Genomic DNA, 25,309 nt, shown 5'->3' with positions numbered 1-25,309 from the left:
TCTTTCATAGAAATGGGAAATCCGGTAAAACTACCTCTTTGACTATTAGGCAGTTTCACTCCTTCCGATCCAACCAACGAATAGGAGGCCCGAAATCCTTGATACATAATAAATAAACACATGGAGAAAAAGGGCAATAATAGAAAATGAAGAACCATTAGAAGACATAAATTAACTAGTTTGATAGTCTTCTTTAATTCTTTCATTTGTAATACTTTAGTTGACTATTCTTCCGCGTTTGATTATTAGAGTTGACTTCCGCATACTCTTTTACTATGATTATATTGGTATCATTTTTCCACACTCTGATATTGTTTTAAGATCCTTCTGAGATCCATTCGTTGATTATTCTTTTAATTACATTATACGATGATTATCTCTTGTTCATGATTGTACTACTGTGTTATGTGGGAAGATGATTATTGAGACTTGATCTTTAGGCTATGGATCACACCTCCTGATATTCTAGTTAGGGTACCGGGTGAAGGGATGTGACAACTCAGGTCTTAAACTCAACCCTAATCCAACCCTAACCCTAATATAAGGCCACTTCAACTAGTCCTAACCTAATCTCATGGCAAGGATTTTGAATCCAAACCCTATTTGGGTTAAATTTTCAGTCAATCAAAGCTAAACTTGCACCCCTAGTAGTTTTGCATTGTTGATTTTAAAGGCCAGTGTAGGACAAAATTGTTTGTTGGTCTGAAACGAGTATTATTGCAAACTAAAGGGCCAACATATTGTGGCCCACCCAACTAACCCAAAGAGGAAGAAAAAGCTTAAGCCAATGGACCACCTTAAAGTAACATAAGCTTGTAATCTCACGACCCACGGGTGGGCCTTTTCCTCAAATTTTATTTTCTCAAGGCCCATCTTCTCAAAAGGGAAAAGAAAAGATTTTGATGGGGTTTTAGTTTTGTAATTGACTAGTGAACAGCGAATTAAACATTCTTATGTCATTAGATTTTTAATTGCCTTTTCCTTTTTCTTGTTTTATGAACCAAATATCAAGAGGTTTATTTTAAAAGTAAAGTATTTAATTGTTTTTTTTAAATTTTAAACGGAAAGAAAAACTCATCTCCTAGAATCTCTTTCCTTGTTCAATGGTTTAAACTCAAAATGTGTTGATATGTGACTTAAAAAATAAGTTTGTTATTGTTTATATATTTATATAATTAGAAAGAAAGAAAAAAATTTACCATGTTTATAGGGGAAAACATCATTTGCTGTGCAAATATCTTGCGCACAGAAAACCACATATATACCAAATGATTGGCTAAAAAAACAGAGTAAATACAAGTCTATTGAAGACTTTTAAAATTTAACATTAAACTTAATCTCAGCCAATCATTTGGTAAAAAAATGTACTTTCGCACACGCAGAGGATTTTTTTTTACCTGTTTGTGGAGGTTTAGTTATGAGGCTTTTTAAAAACCTACTCAAGTCATAAATTTCGGCTTTGTCTTAGAGTTTTGGGTGAGAGTTTACTTAACATTATTTTGACGGTTGAGAGATCTACATTATAATCTTCTTTTTACGTACATAGTAAAAGTTATTCTTCTTCACTTAAGGTCGTAACACGACACACGTCGTATTGATTGTGAACCATATTAAGTCTGTCTTGATATGTAACATATGCATGCTATCTCAATTGATATCCATCAACCAAATGTCAATATTAACCCATTAAAACATCCAATGCTTTTATACATAAATTATCTGAGGAGAGGTGATAAATTTTCAACAGAGATCTAATTTGGTTGACAATAAATTGCTGGTGCATTTATTTTGCATTTATGGGTATTAACTTCTCTTACTGTTTGCCTTCTTGGAGGTAGAAACAACTTAATTAAGCATCTTTTATTACCATATAAGCTATCATTATTTCGCATTTGTTCCATACAGAAACGTTTCAGAATTATTAGGCTTCTCCAGAAAAGTGTCACGCTTCCAAATCCAATTAAAAACAGTGATGGATGCCATGCGTATGCTGCATGCGCTTGTGGTGTTTCTGTTTTAATCTACTTTTTGCCCCCCCCACTTTGGAGTGAAGGTGGTGGCGCAACAGATGATTTCTATGGATTGTAGTGGGAAAAGAATACTTTACAAGATAATTGAAAATATAATATTTAGGCAGCCAAGGAAAAAAACAAAGACTCCTAAAATTTTGATATTTGAAGTGACATGGGCACATTAAATAATCATTGTATCACCATTATTTTTGTCTAATTCAGAGTTTTTTTATTTTTTTTATTTTTATTTTTATTTTTATTTATTTTAATTCACAGTAAGATACAAGAAATCTGAAATAACTTAGCACCTTTAGCGAGGTAGTCTGCAAATTGATTCTCAAACTTACTTACAAAATAAAAGCAGGATCTTGCATGTGTGGTGATTAATAAAAGTGTGCATAGCTTAGGTGTGATAGCATAATTTGATATTTTATTTTCATATACTTCTGGGCTCTATTAGCTATTTATCTTCTTTGTTTTTTAGGCTATTAGATAGAATCATATAGATAAATTCGATGTAATAGAAATGAAGATGCTAAGATAAAGAATGATTATATTAGAGATGGTTTGAGAGTTTCTCCAATAAATGATCAGTTACAGAAAAGTCGATTGAGGTGCAACAAAACTACATTCAATGGAGGCTTTGATATGCCTTTTTGTGCGGAGAAGCAATTTAATCTAGATCGAAAGAATTAGAAGAACTAGGAACAATCCTAAGATCTTGTACCTTTTAGGGCTTTCAACAGAGCTGGTTGGAAAACAAAGATCGATGTAGTCGGCCTCATTAGTCATTTAGTTGGGAAAAAATTTCTTCTTGCTACTGTTATTTGTATGTTAGATGTGCTACTCTTTGTAATGAGTGGACACTCTTCCATATTTTTCTTTTTTTTGGAATTGAAGTTCATCCAAGGCAGTTCTCATCTCTACCACATGCATGAGAGTGACTTTATCTAACCATTTTAAATATATGACGGAACTTTACTTGACCCTAAAAAAATTCGAGTTCTTAACCTCATACCATGAGGCATTGGTCATTGATAATGTCAACATAACTAAGCCAACCTCCAAGGATTAAGACAGTTCCATCTTTTTGTTGTGCTCCATCCATGGTTTTAGTTCCCGGCACTGGATCAATATAGCAATCATATCCAATCATGTGAAAGATAGTCAATGATATCCTTACTAATATGGATGTTGACTATTTTACCTTCTTTTTTTTTATTATTTTTTTTTATGACATCAACAAGTCCAATTCTAAACCTTAACCTGTTTTATTTTAAAAAATACTAAATATGTAAAAGTTTACAAAGAAGGAGCTCTATGAAAATCAGAACAGTACAGGGTACCAATAAAGATGCCTTTGCAGATCAACTCTTTTAGCACTCCCTTAGCCATAAGTATTCTTTTACTCTCTCATAATTTACATGCTCAAACCCTATCTTTACATAATTTATATTTAAAAAAAAAAAAAAAAGCTTAGAAGAATTTGCTCTGCTCAGACTCTCCTGTTCCAAGATTCACTGAGAGCGGCGAGCATCTTCAAGATTCATAAAATCAAACCAACCCCATAAAGAAAAACCGAGAAATTCTTTTTTGGGTACTCACTAAAATGAAGATTCAGTAGATACAGTTGCAGATGAAGTTCTTGGAGATGCTGCTTGTTTGAAGATCACTGTAGGTAGAATACTCGTTTTTCTCCTCTCATGCTCCTTAATTAACTCTCCAGCAACCCATTCCAGCTTCTCTATATTTGTGTTTTGGGTGATTTTCTTTCCCCTGAAGAGTATGGATTCAACATTCTTGTGTTTCAGCATCTCTTCTGCCACGCCCAAGAGAATTTCTCCTTTTTCCTCCGCGGATTTCGAGTTCTCTAAGTAGTTTCCGGCATCAAATCCAGTTGTTTGGATTCTAACATAATTACTTTTACCAGCGTGCTTGAATGCCATCGAAACAGATTGATCAACCTGTTTTACACCACCAGAAACAATCATGATTAGAATTGATTAAAATTCGCCCTCAATTGAATTTATCATAAAGTTAGGAGACTAGCAAGTTACATTTATAACACTGTACTAATTGAGTTAAAAATGTTTATGTATAATATGAACGTTAGATTGGACAAGCTTTTGACACGCAGATTAAATACTTAACAAAATCAAAAAGAGTTTAAGGACATTTTTGTCTTTTCACACTTTTACTCACCAGATCAGAGGACCCTTCACCGGCTATCCTGACGAACTCCGCCGCGGAGAGCTTCGGTTTCTGGCTGCCGGAGTCCGACTCACCGTTTCCGAGTGACACGACAAGCAAATCCTCCACTCCACCACAGAAGGGAAATTCGTGCTTGTTATTCAGCACGTGAGTAATTGCCGCAGCCGTTGGATTATTCATGGCAATGCCACCATCCACGGCCAAGATGCTGGTTTTCTGATCCAAGGATCTCATCTTAACTGCATTTACCATGGTGGGAACCGCAGACGTGGCGGCACAGACCTCTCGCATCTTGAAATCGTAGCCGTTACTTTCCAACGCATCAGCGCGGGAAAACAAGAAGGGTGCACGTGTAGAGAGATCGTAGCACGGAATCAAAACTGGCTTCACAGTATCTTTCAGTGTCAAATCACCAAAAGTTCGCCCGAACAACTTCTCCGCCTTATGCGACGGTCGGAAAACCCGCCGGAAAGCTCCAGAAGGAGAAGAAGAGCTTATTTTCCGGCGATTCTCGATGAGGAACCGTAGCGCTTTATCGGCAGTGAACATGGAACGACCATCTTTACCTCGGGTGAATAGCAGGGCTGCCAGAATTCCACCGGTGCCTGAGCCAGAAACCACATCAAAGTAATCGGAGATTCGAGCTTCAGTATTGCCAGATTTCTTGCGCAGATAGGCTTCAAGTTGAACGAGAGATTTGCCAGCTAGGATGCCGTCAGTAGCACCGCCGCCGTCGATGGAGAGAATTCTGACTTTTCCGGTGACATTAAACTCACCGGATTTTAGCGTTTGGACTGGAACTTCTTGTTTTCCAGAGATAAAAAGGCTCTGATCTTCGTAGCCGGAGAGGAATTTGTTTTCAAGAATGGAGAAGATTTCGTAAGTAAGCTTGTCAACACCGAAAGTGGAATCCAGACTCGACGGAGACGCTGCCATTGTCGTTGCAGAGACTTGAAGCTGATGATGAAGAGCTAATGAGAAAGAAGAGTTGACGAAGAGAAAGAACTCAGTGGTTGTTCTTATAGAGTGCGAGCAGTGAGTTTTGAAGAAAGGAAGGCGCATGTTAGCAGGAAACATTCGTAGGTGGCGATGAAATCGGCGATGGAGATTTTCCTTTTCGTCTGTGGTTTGCACTCGTGCGGTTTTGGTTGACTCAGCTACCGACACTCGCTTTTATCGAATCCACACGTGTTTCCGACACTGTCTAAATGTATATATTATATATTCGGAGTGATGTAAATTGACAAAATTAACCCTGTCTGAAATGAGACGCTGCCCTTACTTGGCCTCCGTGAAATCCGTACTAGGGACCCCCCGCGCCCGAGGGGTGGGTGTGGGGGTGTGGGGGTGGTGTGTGCGCGGGCCATGCGTCTGAGATCTCTTTCTGCCTTTTCTGGGGTAAGCGTCCGGGAGATCTCCTGGGTGCTGCGTATCTAGACCTTTTCCCAGACCGACCCCTCATGTGAGGTGGCACATGGAGGTGATCATCCATAGACATTTGTCGTAAACTCGTTTGTCTTCGAACGAAAATTAAGATCCAAAAATGTGTTTCATGGGAAGTTGCAGAGCAAATTGAAATAGGTTAAGATTCTACATCATCCATTAACTAATAGAGTCCAATGGCAAAGGGTATTAGTAGTTTCAGGTAAAGTCTAAGATTGGATTGGGCTTGTTTGGTTACATGAATCCAAAAATTTGAAATCTCTGGATTCATGAATCTGAGAATTATACTCGTTTGATTGTAAAAATCTCTAGATTCATGAATTCTATACATTCACCTTTTTACACTAAAACGAAGGTGAATCTGTAGATTTATGGGTAAGGGGTGAAATCCAGAGATTTCAAAAAAGCTATACATTTACACATTCACAAAAATCATATCGATCAAATAGTTTTTTAGGATGAATCCATAGATTTCATTCCACAACCAAACACTTAATTTTATAAATTATGACTCCATAGATTTGAAGTCTATAGATTTGAAATCTCTAAATATTTAAAATCTCCAAACTCATGTAACCAAACAGGCCCTTAAAAATTTTAGAAATACATAGAATAAGGTAGTAATTTAGCTATAATATATATAAAAGGCGTCAATAATTATACCTTATTTGTTTATTTATTTTGTAACTAAGATGTTTTGAGCCAACTTTGACATGCACCTTCACTAATCCTGAAGGGTTACTTGTATATGCATACACACACACATAGGGAAGAAGCCCAAAGACAAATGTTTTCAAGGTTAGTCATTTAGTGAAGGACGATCTGAATGTATCCTACAAATCTTCACATAAATTGAACATCGTTCGCATATTTAAGCATTCCACGTGTATCGCAAGCATTCACATCTATGAAAATACACCTCGCATGAGAAAACTTAGATAGATGTTTTAACTCGTTTGGATATCTAGTAGTTACAGTTTCATGACATCAAGACCATCATTAGACTAATAGACTAATTATTGGTTCCAAATCTGAGGGTCTAGAATCATTGACTATTAGTTGTGTTCTTTAGTGGTTCCAACTCATTCGAAAATTTACACTTCCAAAAGCTTTTGAAGCAATATTTTTTAATGAATAGAGCAAATTACACTGGCACTCCAAAATAAAGGCCTTAAAGCACTGATACTTTATTTTATGTTTTAAAAAGCACAGAAACCCCAAAATTAAAAATTTTCGTTAGATATATTTGTCAAATTTATTACTGAAAACAATTAAATCACTGTTTATTTTCAAAAATATTTTTGTAATATATAGTGCCTGAAATTATTTGGAAGATTACCTTCAACATGAATGGGCATTGTCACTAAAAGTATGTAAAAGTCAATCCATCTTGGATACATTGTCATGCTAGAGAGGGAGATCAGCAACCTTTAAGGGTAGGGGGAGATTGATGTGAATTGACTGTGATGGTGTAGGCTCTACGCCTCTACCTTTATTTATAGCGTAGGAACCATGTCAGAGTTATGAAAATCTTAAAATACATTTCAATATCAACTGGGCCCACAAAATTATGTGTCAGGTGTAAAGAGAATCGAATTTTTCGAAGGCAGTGGGCGATCTTTTGAACGAGGAATTGGCGATCGAAACCACACGTGTTGGAGTTCTTACGTTTCGCGTACTTTCCTACTAATCTTCACGGACCACCGACGCTTGTCCGGTTTTCTGTACTATATAGCCAAAATAATGGAGAAGAGAAAGCAAATCCAACGGCTTATATTCGTTAGGACACCAATGCCAGATAGATAGGTAGGTAAGCCACATAAAGCCTCCCCCCATAACCACAAAGGGCCAAACACAAGCACCACACGCACGAAATATTGTCGGGAAAAAAAAAATCACTAAATTTCATGGATTCAAATAATGGTGCACGACCTCAATTCTAAGCATTCTAATTATAAATGGCTACCATAAAAGGTTGTTATTTGGGGAAAGATTAATATGTTTTAGTGAAGAGATCATGGATTCAACTTTTTCTCTCTCGCTGATGGTATATATAAGATTTAGAGTATCCCACGATACCATACAATATTAGTCGATACGTATCCATGTTTGACCAAACTAATACGATACATCTCAATACGTCTCTCCATTGAATTACATTAAAATATATTAGCTAGAGCGATACAATACTCGACACATGATGATGATATGTCTCTTAAAATCACATGATCGATATAATACTGGATACCGATACTTTAAAGTTTAAACCTTGTATAAATATAATTATCTCTACCCACTAAAATAAAGTTATTAATTTTTAAAATAGGAAAAAATTATAACCCTTCTTTTTTGAAATTTTAATATAGTACAATATCTTGAGTCTAGATCCTTTTCATTCAAGGAAACTATCCATACATCCTCTTTCCCTCTCTCTCTCTCTCTCTCTCTCATAGTGGGCTGCCCATTGTGTAAGGGTGGAGGGATGGAAGGATGGGTAGTTAGGTGGAGATGATCAATGCTCTAATGTCTTACACGTCGATATTGTCTGAATTTCATATGCTCAGGGAAGGAAAAAGTGTGAGGTGAGAGTCTAGGAAGAAGGTGTGGAGGAGGGACAGAAGTTCGAACCTAAGATCTTAGTTTTACTATCTCTTAGTGAAAAGGTCGTGGATTTGACTCTCCGTGAAGGCATATTTAATAGTCTCTACCCTCTTAATATACTTTCAGTTCTAAACAATTATAAACTGTTATTTTGGTATTTTAATGGTTTATGGTACAATATTTTACATGTCGACATCATAGGACATGGAATACCACCGGCACAAAAGATGGGAAAGGGTGTGAAAAGTCCGGGAAAAAAGTGAGAAGGGACAGAAGTTCAAATCCAAAACCTTGTTAATCTTATTACCTCTACGTAGGAGACTGTCACCCTTATATTTAAAGCATATCCATGTTGATGGGGGAAATTGCGTATCAAAATTACTTCTCTAAACAATTTATGCAAAAACCTTGGGTAATGGGTTTGCCCTTTATTTCTTTAGCTTCTTTAATTATTTTTTTCCCATTGAAATCCATATAAAAGGAGACATAATCATGTATGAAACATTTGACATATTTTTTTTTAACTAAATGTATTTCAAGTTGCATGCATGAAGCATCTCTTTCAATTAAGAACCCTTATCACCCGACAAAGAGAGTTTCCTAAGCTTTTATCTGTTCAAGGGACTTTAATCATTGGCTTAATGTGATGATTTTTAGGAAGATATGTTTGTCTGGTGGTTTGGATAATAGTGGTTTTTTTTTTTTTAATTATAATTTTTTATTTCTTTAATCTTATGCCAAACAAAAGTGTAGGGTTCTCTTTTTCCTTGGGCAAAGTAAACACCTAACTTTTATTCCTAAATTTTATAATCTTTTTTGTCTGGTTGGTTGCAAAATGATGTATTTTTGGTTCTTCTTTCTTTCGTCTTACTTTAATTTTTCTTGAATCCTTCTAGTGCTAAACACATCAAAAGGTTTGAGTGTTGTGGGTCCTTATTCTAGTTTGATGCATGGCTCTGATATATATTCTAACCATTGAGATGGTACAACCACTAATAGCTTTTGAGTTATTTAGAATGTTTTTATTATGATTTTGATAAGAAAATATGTTATTAGTGTTTGAGTTAGGAGCTTTTTTCTTGGTTGATGGAATAATATGACTTTGATTTTAAGACATTCAATTTTGATCTAGCTCTCAGTACATTGTATTCCAACTTATTATAGTTCTATCTAAACAACAACAACAATAAGTCTTGTCTCAACTAAATGGGGTCGGCAACATGGATTCTTGCCCTCCAATCAGTTCTGTTCGAGGCCATGCTAGATACAAGGCCTAAGCTATACATATCCTTTCTCACCACTTCTCCTAAGATACAAGCCCATGCTAGATACATATCCTTATAGTTCTATCTAAAATGAGTTGAAAAAATGGTTACAGAAATATTGGATTACTAGGGATTTTTTATCTTAAAAATAGAAGTTAAAATCTATTAATTAAAACTTTTGATAAAGATCTCTTAATCAAAGGCGAAAATTCCCAAATCTCACAGTGACACCATAAGAAACATAAGTAAATATTTAAAAAAGTTTTTATCGAGGAAATCCATCGGATCAGATCATACCAGGTCCTCTACTTTCATCATCTATCTCACAACGATTCATTCAAGTCGATTAACGAAATATGTTGGTGCACATTAAGCTTCAAAGTGAAGTACAAAAAAATTGTCTTACCAAAAAGAGAAAAAATACAAAGAATTTAAATCACACATAACCGGAAAGGCCGGAAACCACCAGGCCATAAAAAAAAGTACAAGAATATTAGGTCAAGAATGAAAAGTGGTTTGGTGAATTTATCAAAAAAAGAAAGGAAAAAGGGCGCAAGATAAAAAATGTTAAAAGAGAAACAAGGGAAAGAGGAAAAGAGGGTATAAAAGAAAGAGACATTCCCCATCACAGAGAACTGAAACACCAAAGAAGATAAGATCCATAATCCAAATGGACAAAAGTCAATGAATTTTGAAGTTTTTCTATTATTTTAAATAAAATAAATTCAGAATAGATGCCAAACAATTTAAAATAATGAAAATTTCTCATAATTGACAATGAGAATTGATACCAAAAAGAGCCTAAGTCTAGCCCACATCAATGTTAATTTTGTAGTTCAAAGTACTAAAGATAGAGATTTAAACCCCACAACCATGTGCAACTCCTATATGCATTTAAGGAGACCAGAACATGAAAATTCCTTGAAGCCATTATATGAAATGAATTTCATAAGCTAAACAAAACACAATAAATTTACTTGGGATTTCACATCCTATAAATAGAAGTGTGAATCTGTTAATTAGCACTTCTCATAGAGTTCTTGGGACCAAAGAATTTCATCTTCAAGGCTAAACAGCTGATTTGCATATCAACATAAATATGATGTGTGGTCTTAACAAGAATTGGTATAAAGCTACAGCTGAGTTTGAGGTGATTGATCAATGACTAGACACAGACATAAACAAATGGCTATGGACCCTTTTTATCATTCAGAAAAGCATAATTGGTTTTTGTCATTTTTCTCTAGCAATGTCCATCTGAATTGATTGAATAGAAGTCCAAAAGAGCTAAATGTTTTCTCTATCTTTCTTTATCAGACCAGTCAATTCCATACAGTTTGCTTCCATTAGAAGTGTCTATTAGAAGTCTTTTAACTTCTAAGCTACATTAACCCACAGTTTCCTGTTATAATGTCTTTGAAATGAATTTCATAGCCTAAACAAACACAATAAATTTACTTGGCATTTCATATAGAAGTGTGAATCTGTTAATTATCAATCCTGATAGAGTACTTAAGGCCAAAGAATGTTGTCTGCAAAGCTGAAGAGCTGATTTGCATATCAACATAAATATGACTTGTGGTTTTAACAAGAGTTAGGAATAAATTTGCTATACACATCATAAGCTTTTTGAGTTTGAAGCTGATCGATCAATGACTAAACACAGACATAAACAAATGGCTGTGGACGCGGTTTAGAGTGTCGGAATTGAGTTTCACACCGGTCAAGTGATTTTAAGTGATGTAGTTGTATCAAGTATTGTGTCGTATTGGATGATATATTTTAGTGCAATCCAATACAGAGACGTATTAATGTGTATCGTATTAACTTTATTGAGTTGTGTTATAAGATACTTTAAACCTGGCTATGGACCATTTCTATCATTCAAGAAAGCACAATTGTTTTTGTCATTGTTCTAGTAATGCCCATCTGAATTGATTGATTAAAAGTCCAGAAAGGGCTAAATCTTTTCCTCATCTTTCGTTGTGAGACTACTCAAGTCCATATAGTTTGCTTCTATTAAAGAACCTTTTTCCTTTTGATGAGTATCTATTAGAAGTTTTTTTTAACTTCTAAGCTACAATTAACCCAAGGTTTCCTGTTATAGTATCTCTTATCCTCTACGAGTACAAAATCATGATGCCATTCTAATTATCCTTAATGATGGTTTAATTAAATACTACTTCTTCCCTCACTACAGAAGGTCCAAAATTATCATTGTCATCCTAAATAAATCCTTCCCCATCATGAAAACCTCTTTGCTTAGTTTGGAATTTTACACAACAAAGCCAAATCGATGAAGACATCTTGGATCCAAATCAAATATTAATGAGTTTAATTGCCATAGAAGCTTCATTTTAATCTTGCAACCTAGTCCAGTAAATGAAATATTGATTAGTTCTCATCTGAATTGAAAAGGCCATAGTTAGAGGTTGATGGTAAAAAGGTATGAGACTTGGGAGTCTTTGAACACACAGATTTGCTTCTAACATTAAGAGTACAGTTCTAGCTGATATAGACTACTAAATGAATAAGGACATCTGAGTTGATTGATTTAATGTCCACAAGGGCTTATCTGTTCTCTTTAGATCTTAAGATTTCAAGAAATAATTGTCTCTACATAAAAGCATTATTATTTTACTAAAAGTTGGATTGATAGCTAATCGACAATCCCCTACCTCATCTAACTGTTTGTTTGCAAAGGGCAGCATAAAATAATCATAAGATCTTAGGTTTTGGTCTTAAGATTACCCTTTTCTTGAGAGAAGACTTGGTTCCATAATATAGGATTTCTGCTTGTTATTTTTCCTTGATTACTGTTCTAGGTTGGTTTCTTTCAAGATTATGCAGTTGTAATGTCAGTGTCTCTCAACTACTGTATCACATAAGGGTCCACTATGTCATTCAGAGGTCTTCATGAGTTAACAAGAAAAAGTGGAAACTAATAGTTCTTAGTAATAAGGTCAAGAGTTTCATTATCTATCATCTTTCTTTCTCTCAAGTACTAGATGTGATTGATTTGGCTAGCCATAGAGAAAGATCAGTAATGAGTTGGGACCAGTAGGGCCGAAGCACCATGAAGAGAAGAGAACGACAATAGGAACAGAACTCTTGCTGGGTGGGATTGGTATCAAAAGTAAGATATCTAAAGCTGAAACTGACCAATCCACTTGTCAGTCGTGCCAAAAAATGAAAAACCCAGATCAGATCCTTAGGTCTCTGATTAGGAATGTTGGGACGTAGTGCTGATAACAAGAAGACAAGGAAGGAAAGGGTCTGGCATGAGTCATTTTATAGATTCAAATTGAAGTTCTTCCAGTTTAGGCACCTGTTTCAGGAATCATGCAATGATATGAAGAAGATCAGAGATAGTTTCTGCTAGTTCAATTGTCCAATTTTAAGAAAGAACAGATCGAAAGTGAAAAATATAGATATATCACTCTTTGAATAATTAAAGTCAATGAGATCCAAAGAGGTGTGTAGATGAAACCTTGCTGTCAACATTCTTGTCTTGTGAGGAGTGATAGGGAGAGGGCAATGGAATGACAAATTCATTGAATGGTATGGTTATCAGTTCAGTACTATAGCTTGTTCAATCTGTAGATGAACACCTAATATGGTCCTTATAATTAATAGAGATCAAAATGAACAGGTACTTATATGTAAAGGGCGAATAATAGATATGAGTAGGAGAAAATTTCAATCACAACCGTGGGTCAATGTGTACCTAAGACTTGCAAAAAGTAACAGGAATCTTTGGGTTTCAAAGGATATCTAACCTTTTTTCTCCACGTAAGGCAAGTCGGCAAACAAGGGTAAATGGGGTAAGGTTTAAAGTATCGGTATCGAGTATCGTATCGGTCATGTGATTTTAAGAGACGTATCGTCCTGTATCGAGTATTGTATCGCTCTGCCTAATGTATTTTAGTGTAATTCAATGGAGAGCCGTATCAAGATGTATTGTATCGGTTGGGTCAAATATGGAAACGTATCGGCTAATATCGTATGGTATCGTGGGATACTTTAAACCTTGAAAAGGAGGGCCAAAACAAAATAAAGAAAGGGAAAGATGATATGGGCAACAACCACACTAACCCCACAAACCCCAAAACCCACACTGTTTTCTTGGAACTGGGGTGTTTGGGCTAAGAAATGGCGAAATGCACACCCTCACTCATCCTCCAGGAGGTAACCAAAAAAATATTCTCAACTCCAAGGAGATTTAAACCCTTGACCTCAAGTCAACTATATCCTTGTCCTCCAAGGTGAAAGTTGAATCCCAAGATGTAATCTTCAATGTAAATGTGTTGTTTCTTTCTTCTTTCTCTTTCTTCTACTCCAAGAATTCTTTCAGTTGCAACCCCGAAGGGTGGCCCAATCAGGGCGCAATCGGTAAAAACCCACCACCTCCGAGTAGGGTATTAGAATTTGAATCTCCTCAGGGTCAGGGTGACATCTTGCCTTATATCATGCAATACCCCCATCACCACATTGCCTATTCCAAAAAATGAATGAGTTCTTCAACTTTTTATCATCGTCTTGAAAGCTAAATTTTCACTTTCTTGATAACCTGGAACTCTTCCTCACTTGCAAGATCTATGCATCTAGATAGTCTAACAGTACACAATCAAGTTACACATCGGTGCAAAATAGAGAGAAAGAAAGAATGGAATTCGTTTTCATATAGTCATATCCATGTCCGGGTCAAAATTAGACCTAATATATTCACTTCCCGAGCCTTTCTAGAACTGGGATTAGAGCTTGACAGGAATCATTAAAATTTACGTTACGCTTCTTTTTGGCTGGGTAGGTGATGCAAAGACTTTCTCAGCCTATACACTATCCTCCTAAGTCCTTACTACAAGCAAGGTCCGACATGTCGGCCCGTGTCGCCGTATTGAACCCTGGCGACTCGGGCGACATGTCGCCAAAAGTCGGTCGACTTTTGGCAGGAGTTCGATGAAAAATCGAACCCCTGGTTTGAAGGGTATTTCAGGTCATTTTGACCTTAAATTTGACGTGTAACCTAATTTGAGGTCAATAAACACATTGGGAGTGTTATTTTGACATAAAACATCACCTAATCTAAAGTTTATAATTAGCACATGTCCGGCTATATGCGGACAAAACTGAAAGTTTGGAAAATTCATATAACTAATGTAAATATGCAAAGAGAACACAAATACACAATTAGTAAAGAGATGTACTAAAGTTTACAATTCATCATACAATTATGTTGAGTATGGTTCATGTTTCACATATTGTTGCCGACGGACACGGGGTCCCACTCCCCGGTGAGCGGGCGGGGGTCCGGGGAGGCCGCCCCGGCGGGGGTGTGGGGACAATGCCCCCGGAGCTTTTAAAGGCCCTATGTCACTTTGGCAAAAAACGAACGAAAAATTGGCGAAAAACAAACGAAAGACTGTTATATATGGCGAATGTAGCGATATATCGCTGATTTTTTGGCCATATATCGACTTGTCGTATCGCCGACTTCTGGTATTATCGGTGTCGTTGGGGGGTGTCGTGTCGCCCCCCAGCGACATGACGAAATATCGCCCCATGTCGGAGACGACACTAGGAACTATGACTACAAGTTCATACTATCATTAAAGCTCTTTTTGGTATCAATTCTCATTCTCTATTAGATATTTTTTTATTATTTTAAATTGTTTGGCACCTAGTATCAGTTTTATTTTTATTTAAAATAATAAAAAAATTTCAAAATCCATAATGAACTTTTTGTCTATTATGAATTATGGTGAGAATTTTATTATCTTCATTTATGCACAAATTTACTTACAATTTTATAGTTTAAAAAAAAAAAAAAAAAAAGGGCGTACCCAGTGCCGAAGCTCCCACACTGTAGGGTCTAGGAAAGGGACTTTTTAGGCAGCCTTACCCCTGCTTTTCGTAGAGAGGCTGATTTGAACCCGCGACCTCCAGCGCACAATGGAGAGACTCCACCATTGCGCCAGGCCCGCCCTTTCTTTTATAGTTAAAAATGAAGGTAAAATAGTCAATACACATTTTTTTAATAAAAGTCATATTTTTTTCCTTCTTTTATCACTTGCTCACTATTATTTACTAATAATTTTTTAATTTGGCACCAAACTTATTTTTCATTCCATAATTTATTTTAGACAAAATTCAGCAAACCATTTTTCATTCTTGACCAATAATGAATTCTTGTACTTGTTTATTTTAAATAAGCATAATAGAAAATGAAAATTGATACCAAAAAGAGCCTAAAATGAGGATGCACACAACATCTAACAGAAGGCAAAAATTTCAGTTAGATCCAAGGACTCAAACAATTGATCATATGGTATACCGTCAACCACCCAGTGGGGCTTTGATTTAGCAACTAAATTCTGGTTACAAGAAGAGACAAGGATTTGATGACATGAACTTACATATTCTTGAGATTCTAAAAGTAGAACAGGCTGATACAACAAATTAAGATGTAAACCGACTAATCTGGCAAAGCAGTGCCCCTTTCAAGGTTGTTCTTGATCTCCAGTGTATATTTACCAAAAGCTCTCTCAATCTTCTTGTTGAAATGCTCATTGCGGTCATTGATTGAGTCAATATCTTTCTCTTCATGGAACTTCCGCCTCCTGCTAAATGAACTTCGCTTCTCTGCTCTGTCCTTGAGTTCCTGCACCATCTTGTCAATCTTTTCTTCGGAGACCTTTGGTGCCTGCATATAAGTGTGTCAATTTTGAAGCAGAACCAATAAATCAAAGAAACTGACAGTGCAACATGGGACAAATCAAACCACTAATAATCTGGCTCAGCTTTGGTTTTAAAGTCTAAAAATTGTCCCATATCCAGTACTAGGACCAAATCCAACCATTAATAACCTGGTCAGCTTTGGTTTCTCAGTGTAACAATTGGTCTGGATTCCGTTTTAGTTGACAAACAGTCAGCTGAGCATGAGGCAATGACAGACTTGAGAGTTCTGAGACACACCCCCCCCCCCCCCTCTCCCATGCCATCTTGTCTCTATCTAGTTTGATGGACTTCCACCCTACAATGCCAGTCTATCTGTGGATTGAAGGGATTTCATGGAGTTGTTCTGCAACTCCTGTGCGAAGAGGCTAAAAAGGGGAAACCGATTAGGAGCCAATTAAGCCAAATAGATCGATTTGGTTTGGAAATTGAAACCAATCATTGGTTTCAACTTACATTCATTGCATCTTGAACCAAACCAAAAACCAAACAAATTATCCCATTGCTACCAGTAGTGGAACATGGGTACAAAGGGAGGACCAGCATCTTCAATTATAAAACAAATAAGACAACTACTAAGCTAAAAAGATGGTTTTACAGCTTTACCTTCCCATATTGGAGACTTGAAGCATCACGGTAGAACTCCGGGTCAGCTTCTTTCAATCTATTATATTCTTCAACGTCAACATCTATGTTCTTTGTTCTCTTCTTGTAGGCATCATACAAAGTTTTCTGGTTGAAAACTGGCAAAAGAAATTACTTTTTCAGGTTCAATCTCAGGCAATTAATGAAAATCATGACAAGTTCCAGACTAGTGCAGCACGAATAATAATATGATGGATATGGATGGATAATAAAGAGACATCCCCGTAACATGGCAAATCTAGACACATAAAAAGGAAACTTCAGGTTTAACTACTTAAAGATCACTCACATATTTGATGCCATAATAGCACATTACGACACTATCAGTAATTCAACAGTCTAAGCAGATAAATGTGCATTTAGAAGCCAGCCTCACAATAGAAAGATGCAGATCCAACCAGGTCTGTCTGGTTTGGAGTTCAGTGCCAAAAAACCATAAAACCCCCCACCCCACCCACTTTCCACACCCCAAAAAAATGAAGTAAAATAAACACCACCACCTTCCCCCAAAAGAATTTAAATAAAAAGCTTTTTCACTCATGGCATTGGAGGTGAACAGTTGACTTCTCAAGCTAAGAATTTAGTTCTGCTCTCCAAAAGCTTGCTTCTGGTCAGAAGCTGATGCCAGACAAAACTGTTACAACCATGCCCCAACTCTTCAAGACTTATCAATGGATACAAGATATAACCTCTCAAAAATTTATAGATGGTTCATCACAAAATCTATGGAAGTTGACTTTAAGTTCCCACAATAAATTATGCCCCAAAGAGAATCAATCACCAACAGGCAACAGATGTAAGAAGCAGCAAGCTAGTTGATGTAGAAGAGAGGAACTGTTGATTTGCAAAATAAAGATTACTGTTAGTACTAGGCTTTTAAAAAAAAGAAAAATCAGATTTTAGACTTCATATTTTGTAAGGATGGTGTGAAACTAAGCAGGGAATAGTAAAAGCAGTATTTCTAACAGTATTTAATTAGTCAGATGAGGTGACTATACTGGGAAAATCAAGACTTCTCCTGTAAACAAGAATCTTTATTTATTTATTTATTTGGTAGATATGTCAACAAAGGCAATCTCCCAGAAAAGAAAATAAACAAATAAGTCTTTGCTTATTAGACAGAAGCAAATTAAAAACCCTGATATTGGTGGTCAACTAAAGAATAACCTGAACAAAAGTTCAGTGTAAAAATTGAATCTATTAGAATAATCAACCAACATAAGCATTGGCCAAACACAAGACAAGCAAAATAAACTTTAGAGACTGAAGCCAATCCCAGTCCATGAGTCCCACTTTGGGCCTCACTGACCAAAACCCTCATTGCCAGCAGCACAAAATTTCCAGTAGATGGGTTCTTTCTTCAATTCTTGAAAAACATTGGATCCCCACCACATAAACACTCTTACCTTTGGTTAAGTTTTAATCCGATGGTGTTAGAAACCACCATCTCTTACAAGCACAGTGACATGAGATCTCTGGCTTACTTGTTTCACCTTCTTATTTACTTAGAAAATTGTGAGCTTATAATGGTACATCCAAATGAATCATCATGTGCATGTAAAGAATTTTACCAAGTAAGCTGCAGAGCACAGTTGTCAAGGTGAGCAAGTGAGGCGAAGCGATAGAGGGCAACGAAAACCAAGGCGATAAGGTGTTGCCTAGGCGACACCTTGACAACTATGCTGCAGAGGGATTGAGATCCATCTTGTGCAATGAAGACAACTTTGAGTGTATAAGCTTACTCTAGATAATATTTGTGAGGAGAAAAAAAAAAAAACCTAAGACTAAAAGAGGTCAGGAGTAACTAGGACTGAAAGGGTCAATAAGGTAAAAGGTTTTATACCAGTGGAGATCCAATTCCAGAAACGGGCACGGATGTCTTTCAGTAGCAGATAAAAAGGTTATTGTGCAGACAAGGTCTTGGAGCTTAAAAGGAGAAAATTGAAACATTTCACAGATAAATTGGTCAAACAAGAGAGGTGGAATTTTGATGGAGTGATGTGAACCCGATTCTAAGGTTAGGGTTTCTAAGAGAATTTACCAAGAATTTAGGATTCACACAGAATCATCCAGCAAATAAGGGTAAAATACTGTGGGAAAGTTTTGGAATGCTTTGTGGATCTCTAAGACTTTATGGAAAACCTTAGGGGCAAATTAGGATTATTGACAAATCACCCAAGGGATGGTTTGAGATACTCAAGAGTGATACAGGATGAGACAAAATATGGGATGGAAGGGAAATTATTTTTTTCTAAATAAAATTGGTTTTGAGAAGGGATTATATGATGGATATGGGTTGGAGGGAAAAACTTGGAAAACTTTGGTGGGAAAGCAATTCAAGGAATTGAAGATCTTGGGCAACTTCTATTCTTTTTCCCCCATCTTTTCTCTCCCCCCCCCCTTGGGTTCTACTGTTGCTACAAGTCAGGAAGGGGAGGGGGGAGAGAGAGAGAGAGAGAGAGAGAGAGAGTCCGAGAGAGAGAGAGAGTCCGAGAGAGGTGGGAACTATCGAGAGTGGGGGATGGGCCGGAGAGGGTCATAGGGTTTAGGGGCAGGGGCTAAGGGGTGTTGTCAGGGCTGGAATGTCTGCAGGATGTGGGGGAGGCTACTGCCAGGTCATGGCAGCAAGGGGGAAGGGAAAGAGGGTTGCACAGGGTCTAGGGAGGGGTTGAGGGTGGAGGGGAAGGGGTGCCTTGCGTAGGTAGGGAAGACAGGAGAAGATGTTGAAGTTGCCTTACTTGGATACTTGAAGAACATTTGCTGGAAATTCAGAATGGTGCTGAATATTGAAGAACTTTACTAAAATCCACCGAGGCCCCCTCAACAGGAACTCTAGTACTCAACTCAATAACTTTTCATTCAATAAGCAAACTTTACTTACAACAAAAGAATAGGCTTTCATTTATAGCCTACTACAAGGTTGTCATAGCGTCTGCCTAGGCGGCCGCCTAGTCGCCATGGTTTTTGTTGCCCTCCATCACCTAGCATTGCTCGATCACCTTGACAATCATAGCCTACTAACAAAAACCAGACACCAAGTGGGATTCCTTTATAGAATAGGTCCCACCAAATAATCTCAACCATTGAAATAAAATATAAATCATCCAAACGCCTCTAATGGACACATGCTGAAATAGAAGTTTAAATAACTTAAAACTCTAATAAGCACATGCTAAAGTTTCACTTAATTAAAACTCTTGATTGTCACATGCTAGAGTTTTAAAGAACTAAAGACTCCACTACTAACTCAAAACAAGATTCTTTAACCAAGTTGGACTCTAGAACTAAACTGGAATTAAATTCCAGCAACTAAATAGGGTAAAAATGGCTAAAATACCCCTCCTAGGGGGTTCAGCCAGCCTAGGGGGCCTTCTTAGGGCTTCGGCCAGGGGTCCAATTCATGTTCACATCATGGAGACACCAATATCATATGCAGAAAATGATTACTTGAAATAAATTATTAAGATGTCAGAAAAATCTAAAGGACAATATTATTCTTCAAGGAAAACTTCATGTTGAGATGATGAATTTCAACCAGCCATTAAGACTACAACTAAGCTTGTTTAGAGCAATGGAGAGATATTATGATGCAAAATAAAAAGGTATAAACATGCAAGGAATGACAACAAGAAGATTGAGTAAAAAGAAAACAAAAAACAACATTAGGATCTTTATGAAAAGTTGGCACAAAGGAAGGGGGAAAACCATATAAAAGGTAGCCAATGAGGGAATGGAAGAGTATATACTTCAACAATGTTTGATGGCAATCATCAAAGAAGAGAAGTGTTTCAAGTAAATATGCGTGCTTAGTAAAGTATAAAAACTATGAGGGATCATGGATGGGAATTCCCAATTACAATTGGCTACCATTAAGGATCAGCTTTAAGCCCTCATTGTTTACATTCATAGTGTATGATCTAACTACAACATCCAAGATGTTTCTTGATGTAAGCTTTTTTTATGATAATATCTTGTGAATGAGTCAAAAGCAGGGACTGACAACAAGCTGGAGCTATAGAGATCAATCTTGGAAGCAAAAGGTTTTAAGGTAAACAGAACAAAGGTGTCAAATATAAGATGTAGCTTCAGTTACACTAGAACTGCTACTGAGATAGAGAGCGCTGTGCACTACCTCGGACCGACAAAGCGCATCTGGGAGTTCAAATGGAGACGAACAATGTCCAAATCGTTTTTAGTCTAGTTGGATAATCAGACAATTATTAGGAATGTGTAATCTTTTATTTCAAAAGTTTAGATATGTACAATATTTGGTTTCCAATTATTCTTAATTTTGTTGCTAAAGTTTGTTTCCAAGTTTACTAGTGTCCTTTTGTAGTTGGGATTTCTTCACTTAGTTCTCAGAAGAAATTTCAGATTCAATAGAATGGGGATAATTGATTGTGGTTCCAGTAGTGCAGATATGTACGATATTTGGTTTCCAGTTATTCTTAATTTTATTGTTAAAGCTTGTTTTCAAGTTCACTAGTATCCTTTTCTAGTTGGGATTTCTTCTTCTAATTCTCAGACGAAATTTCAGATGAAATAGAATGGGATTTCTTCTAATTGACTGTGGCAGTGTGGCTAGAGTAGCTTGCATGGTTGTGAGTAATCTTCTCCCTCCCCCCCCCCCCGGGCGGCCACCCCTGCCCAAATAACAAAACCAAAAAAAAAGCCTCCCCAAAAGAAAACCCTTTTCTTCTTGGGGGTTTTCTTTCCCTTCCCCACAAACATAAGACCATCTCAGGTAAGCCTTGTGAAGTACGGCTCTAAATTTGAATGAAGCTAAAAGGAGGGTAAGGATCCAAGTAGCTGCCAGCATTCTTCATAATAATAAACTGTGGTTCTTCCATATATGTGTGTGTCCAATCACTACGACCATGGGTATTCACATTCCAAGGGTATTCAGCATGGCTCACATGTAGTAACATGCTCCTAGTATTCTTGATACCAGCAACATAAACAATTTGTTACATGAGAAGACAAATTTGTACAATATCAAGACCAATAAATGAAAGCAAAACAGAACATAATTTAGTTTACAAAAGAAATAAGCAGATTCCATGATAATTATATCAACACACAAAAGGTGATGAAAAACCAAAATGATAAAAATAAAAAACCAAATATATTGGGTGGAATATTACAGCTTACCATCCCAACCAAATGGTGCAGGTTTCTTTTCCCACTTCTTATACTTCGCCTCTGCCTGCTCCTGTGTGTCAAGCATATGTGCATTTGTCATATCCAAACCATTTGCATCTAGTAGTTTACCAATTTTTTTCTTTCTCTCCTCGAGCCATTTTTGCTTAGAGATACCCCTTGATTCTTGTGGACCTTCCATTCTTTTCTTTTCTGCCACCATGGCTGTTTGGTTTGCTTTCCTTGCCTCATTCTACAATTGAAAGAAAACAGAATGCTAGTCAGATTATTTATCAAAAGAAAGAAGAATAGCCCAATCATATTACATTCTCAGCTGTTGCCTACTAAATAAAAGTCAGGTTGGCAACACTATTCTTTTAAGACATCAAACACTGCATACCATCTTAAGCCTTAACTCAAACAATTTTTTCTGCCTCCCAGTGAGTTGGCTAATGTCTACATCCACATTCTCCTCTGCTTCTGCTTCTGCATGTTCATCAGAATTAGGTCCTTCTTCATGAGGATCTTCACCCCGCTCAAGGACATCAGCACAAGATGGAGGACCAGCAGCAGCAGCAGCTTGATTAACATCTGAAATCAAATGTCACATGAATGAAGACTGATACGAAAGAAACAAAATAGAATTTTTAAAAGGTAAACGAATGTAAGACAGATAAAATGTCTATTCATGCAACACATTTTTTTCCATTCTCCGTTGCAGGACAATGTATCAGGTAATCTTTGCAACTTCCTATGGGGATATTAATCGAATGCCAAACATTGTCCACATGATAGTGGTGCCATCAAGAACCTTCTTTAGATATAAATCCAACATCATATGACTCAAAATTGTTTTCATACAGCTAGGGTCAGTTCAGCCACAGACCATCAAAGTGATGGAGATCCAGTTGGGGATTCAAAATCAATAAGGAGTTTCGTTTGAGACTTCTAAATCCTTTTCTTTTCCCATAGGTGGTTTAAAGGATGAAATTTGATCTTATATATTGTCCAGGAAAGTGAGTTTTGAATTTCTATAATTATACTAGTTTACCGGGAATCAGTAATACAGCCTAAATCAATTTCAGCTCCAACCGGTTTACAATGCCTAGGTAAAAGAAGGTTAGTCTCTCTGAATCATATATTCCTAAAACTTTGCAAACATATTTTTTAGCACCAGTTAAGCGACCAGAAGAAAGAATTCCTCTACACCCAATCCCTTATGCTGAAAATATCAAACTTGTAGCAATCAGACAACCATATCACCATAAGCTTAGAAAAGAATGAGAAACAAACCTGATTCTTCTTTCCTGATCCGATCCATAGCTTCCGCAATTCTTCTGAAACAATACTCAGTACATTCATGGTAAGGATTGGATGCATTAATACAATCAGGATGGACTCTCCTTTCTTCATCCATACTTGATAAATTCACCTTCCGAAACACAGCACCCTGAACGGCAAGAAGAAAAAATCGCACGATCAACATCAACTTTCAAGTAAGCTTCAAAATAAGTTCTGCCACACATGTAACCTAGGAACCCTAATCATGTTCTTTCATTCATGAATTGCGAATTCTATGCAGCTCAGGAAATCACAAGCAAGCACAAATCAGAAAGGAACTAAAAGTATTCAACAAACTATAACTGAAACCCAACTAGATATTTTACTTAATCAACACCTAACGAACTTATAAACAGATAAAATTCACAGGAGGAATTCACATTACCTGAAACAGAAGACTAGAAAACCAAAGTCGTTATTTTAATCGTGCAAATTAGGGTTCATTCGCCAATGAAAGAAAGCAATTGCGGAGAAATAGGGCACACGAATCGAACGATCAGATTAGCGAGTGTAGCTTAAAGAGAGAAAGAGATGAATTGAGGAAGCGACGGAGGTAGAGAGACCTGAGAGAATTTAAAGAGAACTTCGACTTCGACTTCGGCTTCGACTTGGACTAGGGATTATTCGAGCCTTCGAGGATGAAAGCACCGAGTGGAAATGAGTCGGGCAGGGCCAGGGAATTCTTCAATCCAAACAGAGAAGCCCCTGGGCTGGAAATATTGGGCTAAGACAGGACTGGGCTTAGGTGGACTTGGGCGGGGCCAGCTGGATTTATTGGCATCCTTAGGTTTCTAAATCCAGATCACCTCTGTGACACTTTTTGAACATATAAATAAGAGTGGAGTCCATTTTTAACTTATTTTGAATAATTATTATAAAATTAATGTCAAGTTAGAATTTCGTTTGAGAGAGAATTCTTCCACACTCATAGGGTATGTTTGGTTTCATGAATCCAGAGATTTGAAATCTCTAGATTCATGAATCTAAGAATTAAACCGGTTTGGTTGTAAAAATCTCTAGATTCATGAAATCTAGAGATTCACATTTTAACACTAAAAATGTGAATTTGTAGATTTATGAGCAAGGGATGAAATCCAGAGATTTCAAAAAAACTATACATTTGCACATTCACAAAAATCACGTCGATCAAATAGTTTTTTAGGATGAATCCACTGATTTCATTCCACAACAAAACATTTAATTTTATAAATTATGACTCCATAGATTTGAAATCTCTAGACTCATGTAACAAAACAAGCTCTTAATTCGTGAGTAGAAGATGTATATTAATAGTATTTGAATTTAAATTACAATTTGTTTACAATCAAACTCTACAACTAGCGATTGCCCAAAAAAAAAAAATTCTACAACTTGTTGATACTTTAACTATAATTCAAATTCTTCTTGATAGGTTGGAGATAAGATCAGTCGAGGATAAAGTTAGTTACAGTGGATTTGAATTTGAATTTGAATTTAGAAGCTTATCCTTTATAATTACTTAGTGTGTCCATCTTATTTCAATGGTCAAAAATGTTGAAAGTCTTAGTCCCACATCTAATAGAAGTGGGAGTTTCTTTAGAATTTTAGTCCAAGTTTGAGTAGATGTGGGAGAAGGTAGGATGGGGAGAGGCTATAAAAGATGCCTCCCCTCCACATATAAATCATCCCAAAATATTCATTCTTGTATATTTTTTTATCTACAGTGGAGTTTTCTCTCTTGCCCGTGGTTTTTTCCTTTTAAGGGTTTTCCACGAAAATTTTTGTGTTCTTTTTTTTCTCTTATTTGTTGATTGCTCTATTCGGTGGGTTTTTCATAACCCGACAGTGGTATCAAAGCAAAGTTTTGTTTTCATCTTACGGAGGTGCTGTAGAAATTCTTTGAAGTCGCTATTCATGTGTTTGTTTTTTTTTTTCCAG

The 25,309-nt window shown here is 36.6% G+C and overlaps 2 protein-coding genes across 2 annotated transcripts; both read right to left on the bottom strand.

Moving 5' to 3' along the window:
* Positions 1-3,069: 3,069 nt before the first annotated feature.
* On the bottom strand, positions 3,070-5,234 carry LOC149029623 (patatin-like protein 6). The gene is made up of 2 exons (XM_089141980.1): positions 4,215-5,234; positions 3,070-3,976 (listed from the first exon to the last, which is right to left on the bottom strand). Exons 1-2 carry the CDS (start codon positions 5,157-5,159, stop codon positions 3,617-3,619), a joined length of 1,305 nt encoding a protein of 434 aa, XP_088998106.1. The 5' UTR covers positions 5,160-5,234; the 3' UTR covers positions 3,070-3,616.
* Positions 5,235-15,598: 10,364 nt separating this feature from the next.
* Positions 15,599-24,050, bottom strand: LOC149029622 (GCIP-interacting family protein). The gene is made up of 6 exons (XM_089141979.1): positions 23,778-24,050; positions 23,345-23,501; positions 22,452-22,642; positions 22,064-22,304; positions 16,874-17,010; positions 15,599-16,235 (listed from the first exon to the last, which is right to left on the bottom strand). The coding sequence occupies exons 2-6, from the start codon at positions 23,466-23,468 to the stop codon at positions 16,008-16,010; spliced, it is 921 nt and encodes a 306-aa protein (XP_088998105.1). The 5' UTR covers positions 23,469-23,501; positions 23,778-24,050; the 3' UTR covers positions 15,599-16,007.
* Between the last annotated feature and the right edge of the window lie 1,259 nt (positions 24,051-25,309).

This window comes from Hakea prostrata, chromosome 1 (assembly GCF_041222555.1).
Source record: "Hakea prostrata isolate BN-2017 chromosome 1, UWA_Hpros_2, whole genome shotgun sequence".
NCBI lineage: Eukaryota > Viridiplantae > Streptophyta > Magnoliopsida > Proteales > Proteaceae > Hakea > Hakea prostrata.
This window is presented reverse-complemented; position numbering and strand designations above follow the sequence as displayed.

Coding starts and splice junctions, on each gene's coding strand:
- LOC149029623 (XM_089141980.1), bottom strand. CDS start 5,159: ATGGCAGCGTCTCCGTCGAGTCTGGATTCCACTTTCGGTGTTGACAAG. Junction 3,977..4,214: donor GTGAAGGGTCCTCTGATCTG/GTGAGTAAAAGT, acceptor GGTGTAAAACAG/GTTGATCAATCTGTTTCGAT.
- LOC149029622 (XM_089141979.1), bottom strand. CDS start 23,468: ATGGATGAAGAAAGGAGAGTCCATCCTGATTGTATTAATGCATCCAAT. Junction 22,643..23,344: donor GATCAGGAAAGAAGAATCAG/GTTTGTTTCTCA, acceptor ATTTGATTTCAG/ATGTTAATCAAGCTGCTGCT. Junction 22,305..22,451: donor TTGAGTTAAGGCTTAAGATG/GTATGCAGTGTT, acceptor TTTCAATTGTAG/AATGAGGCAAGGAAAGCAAA.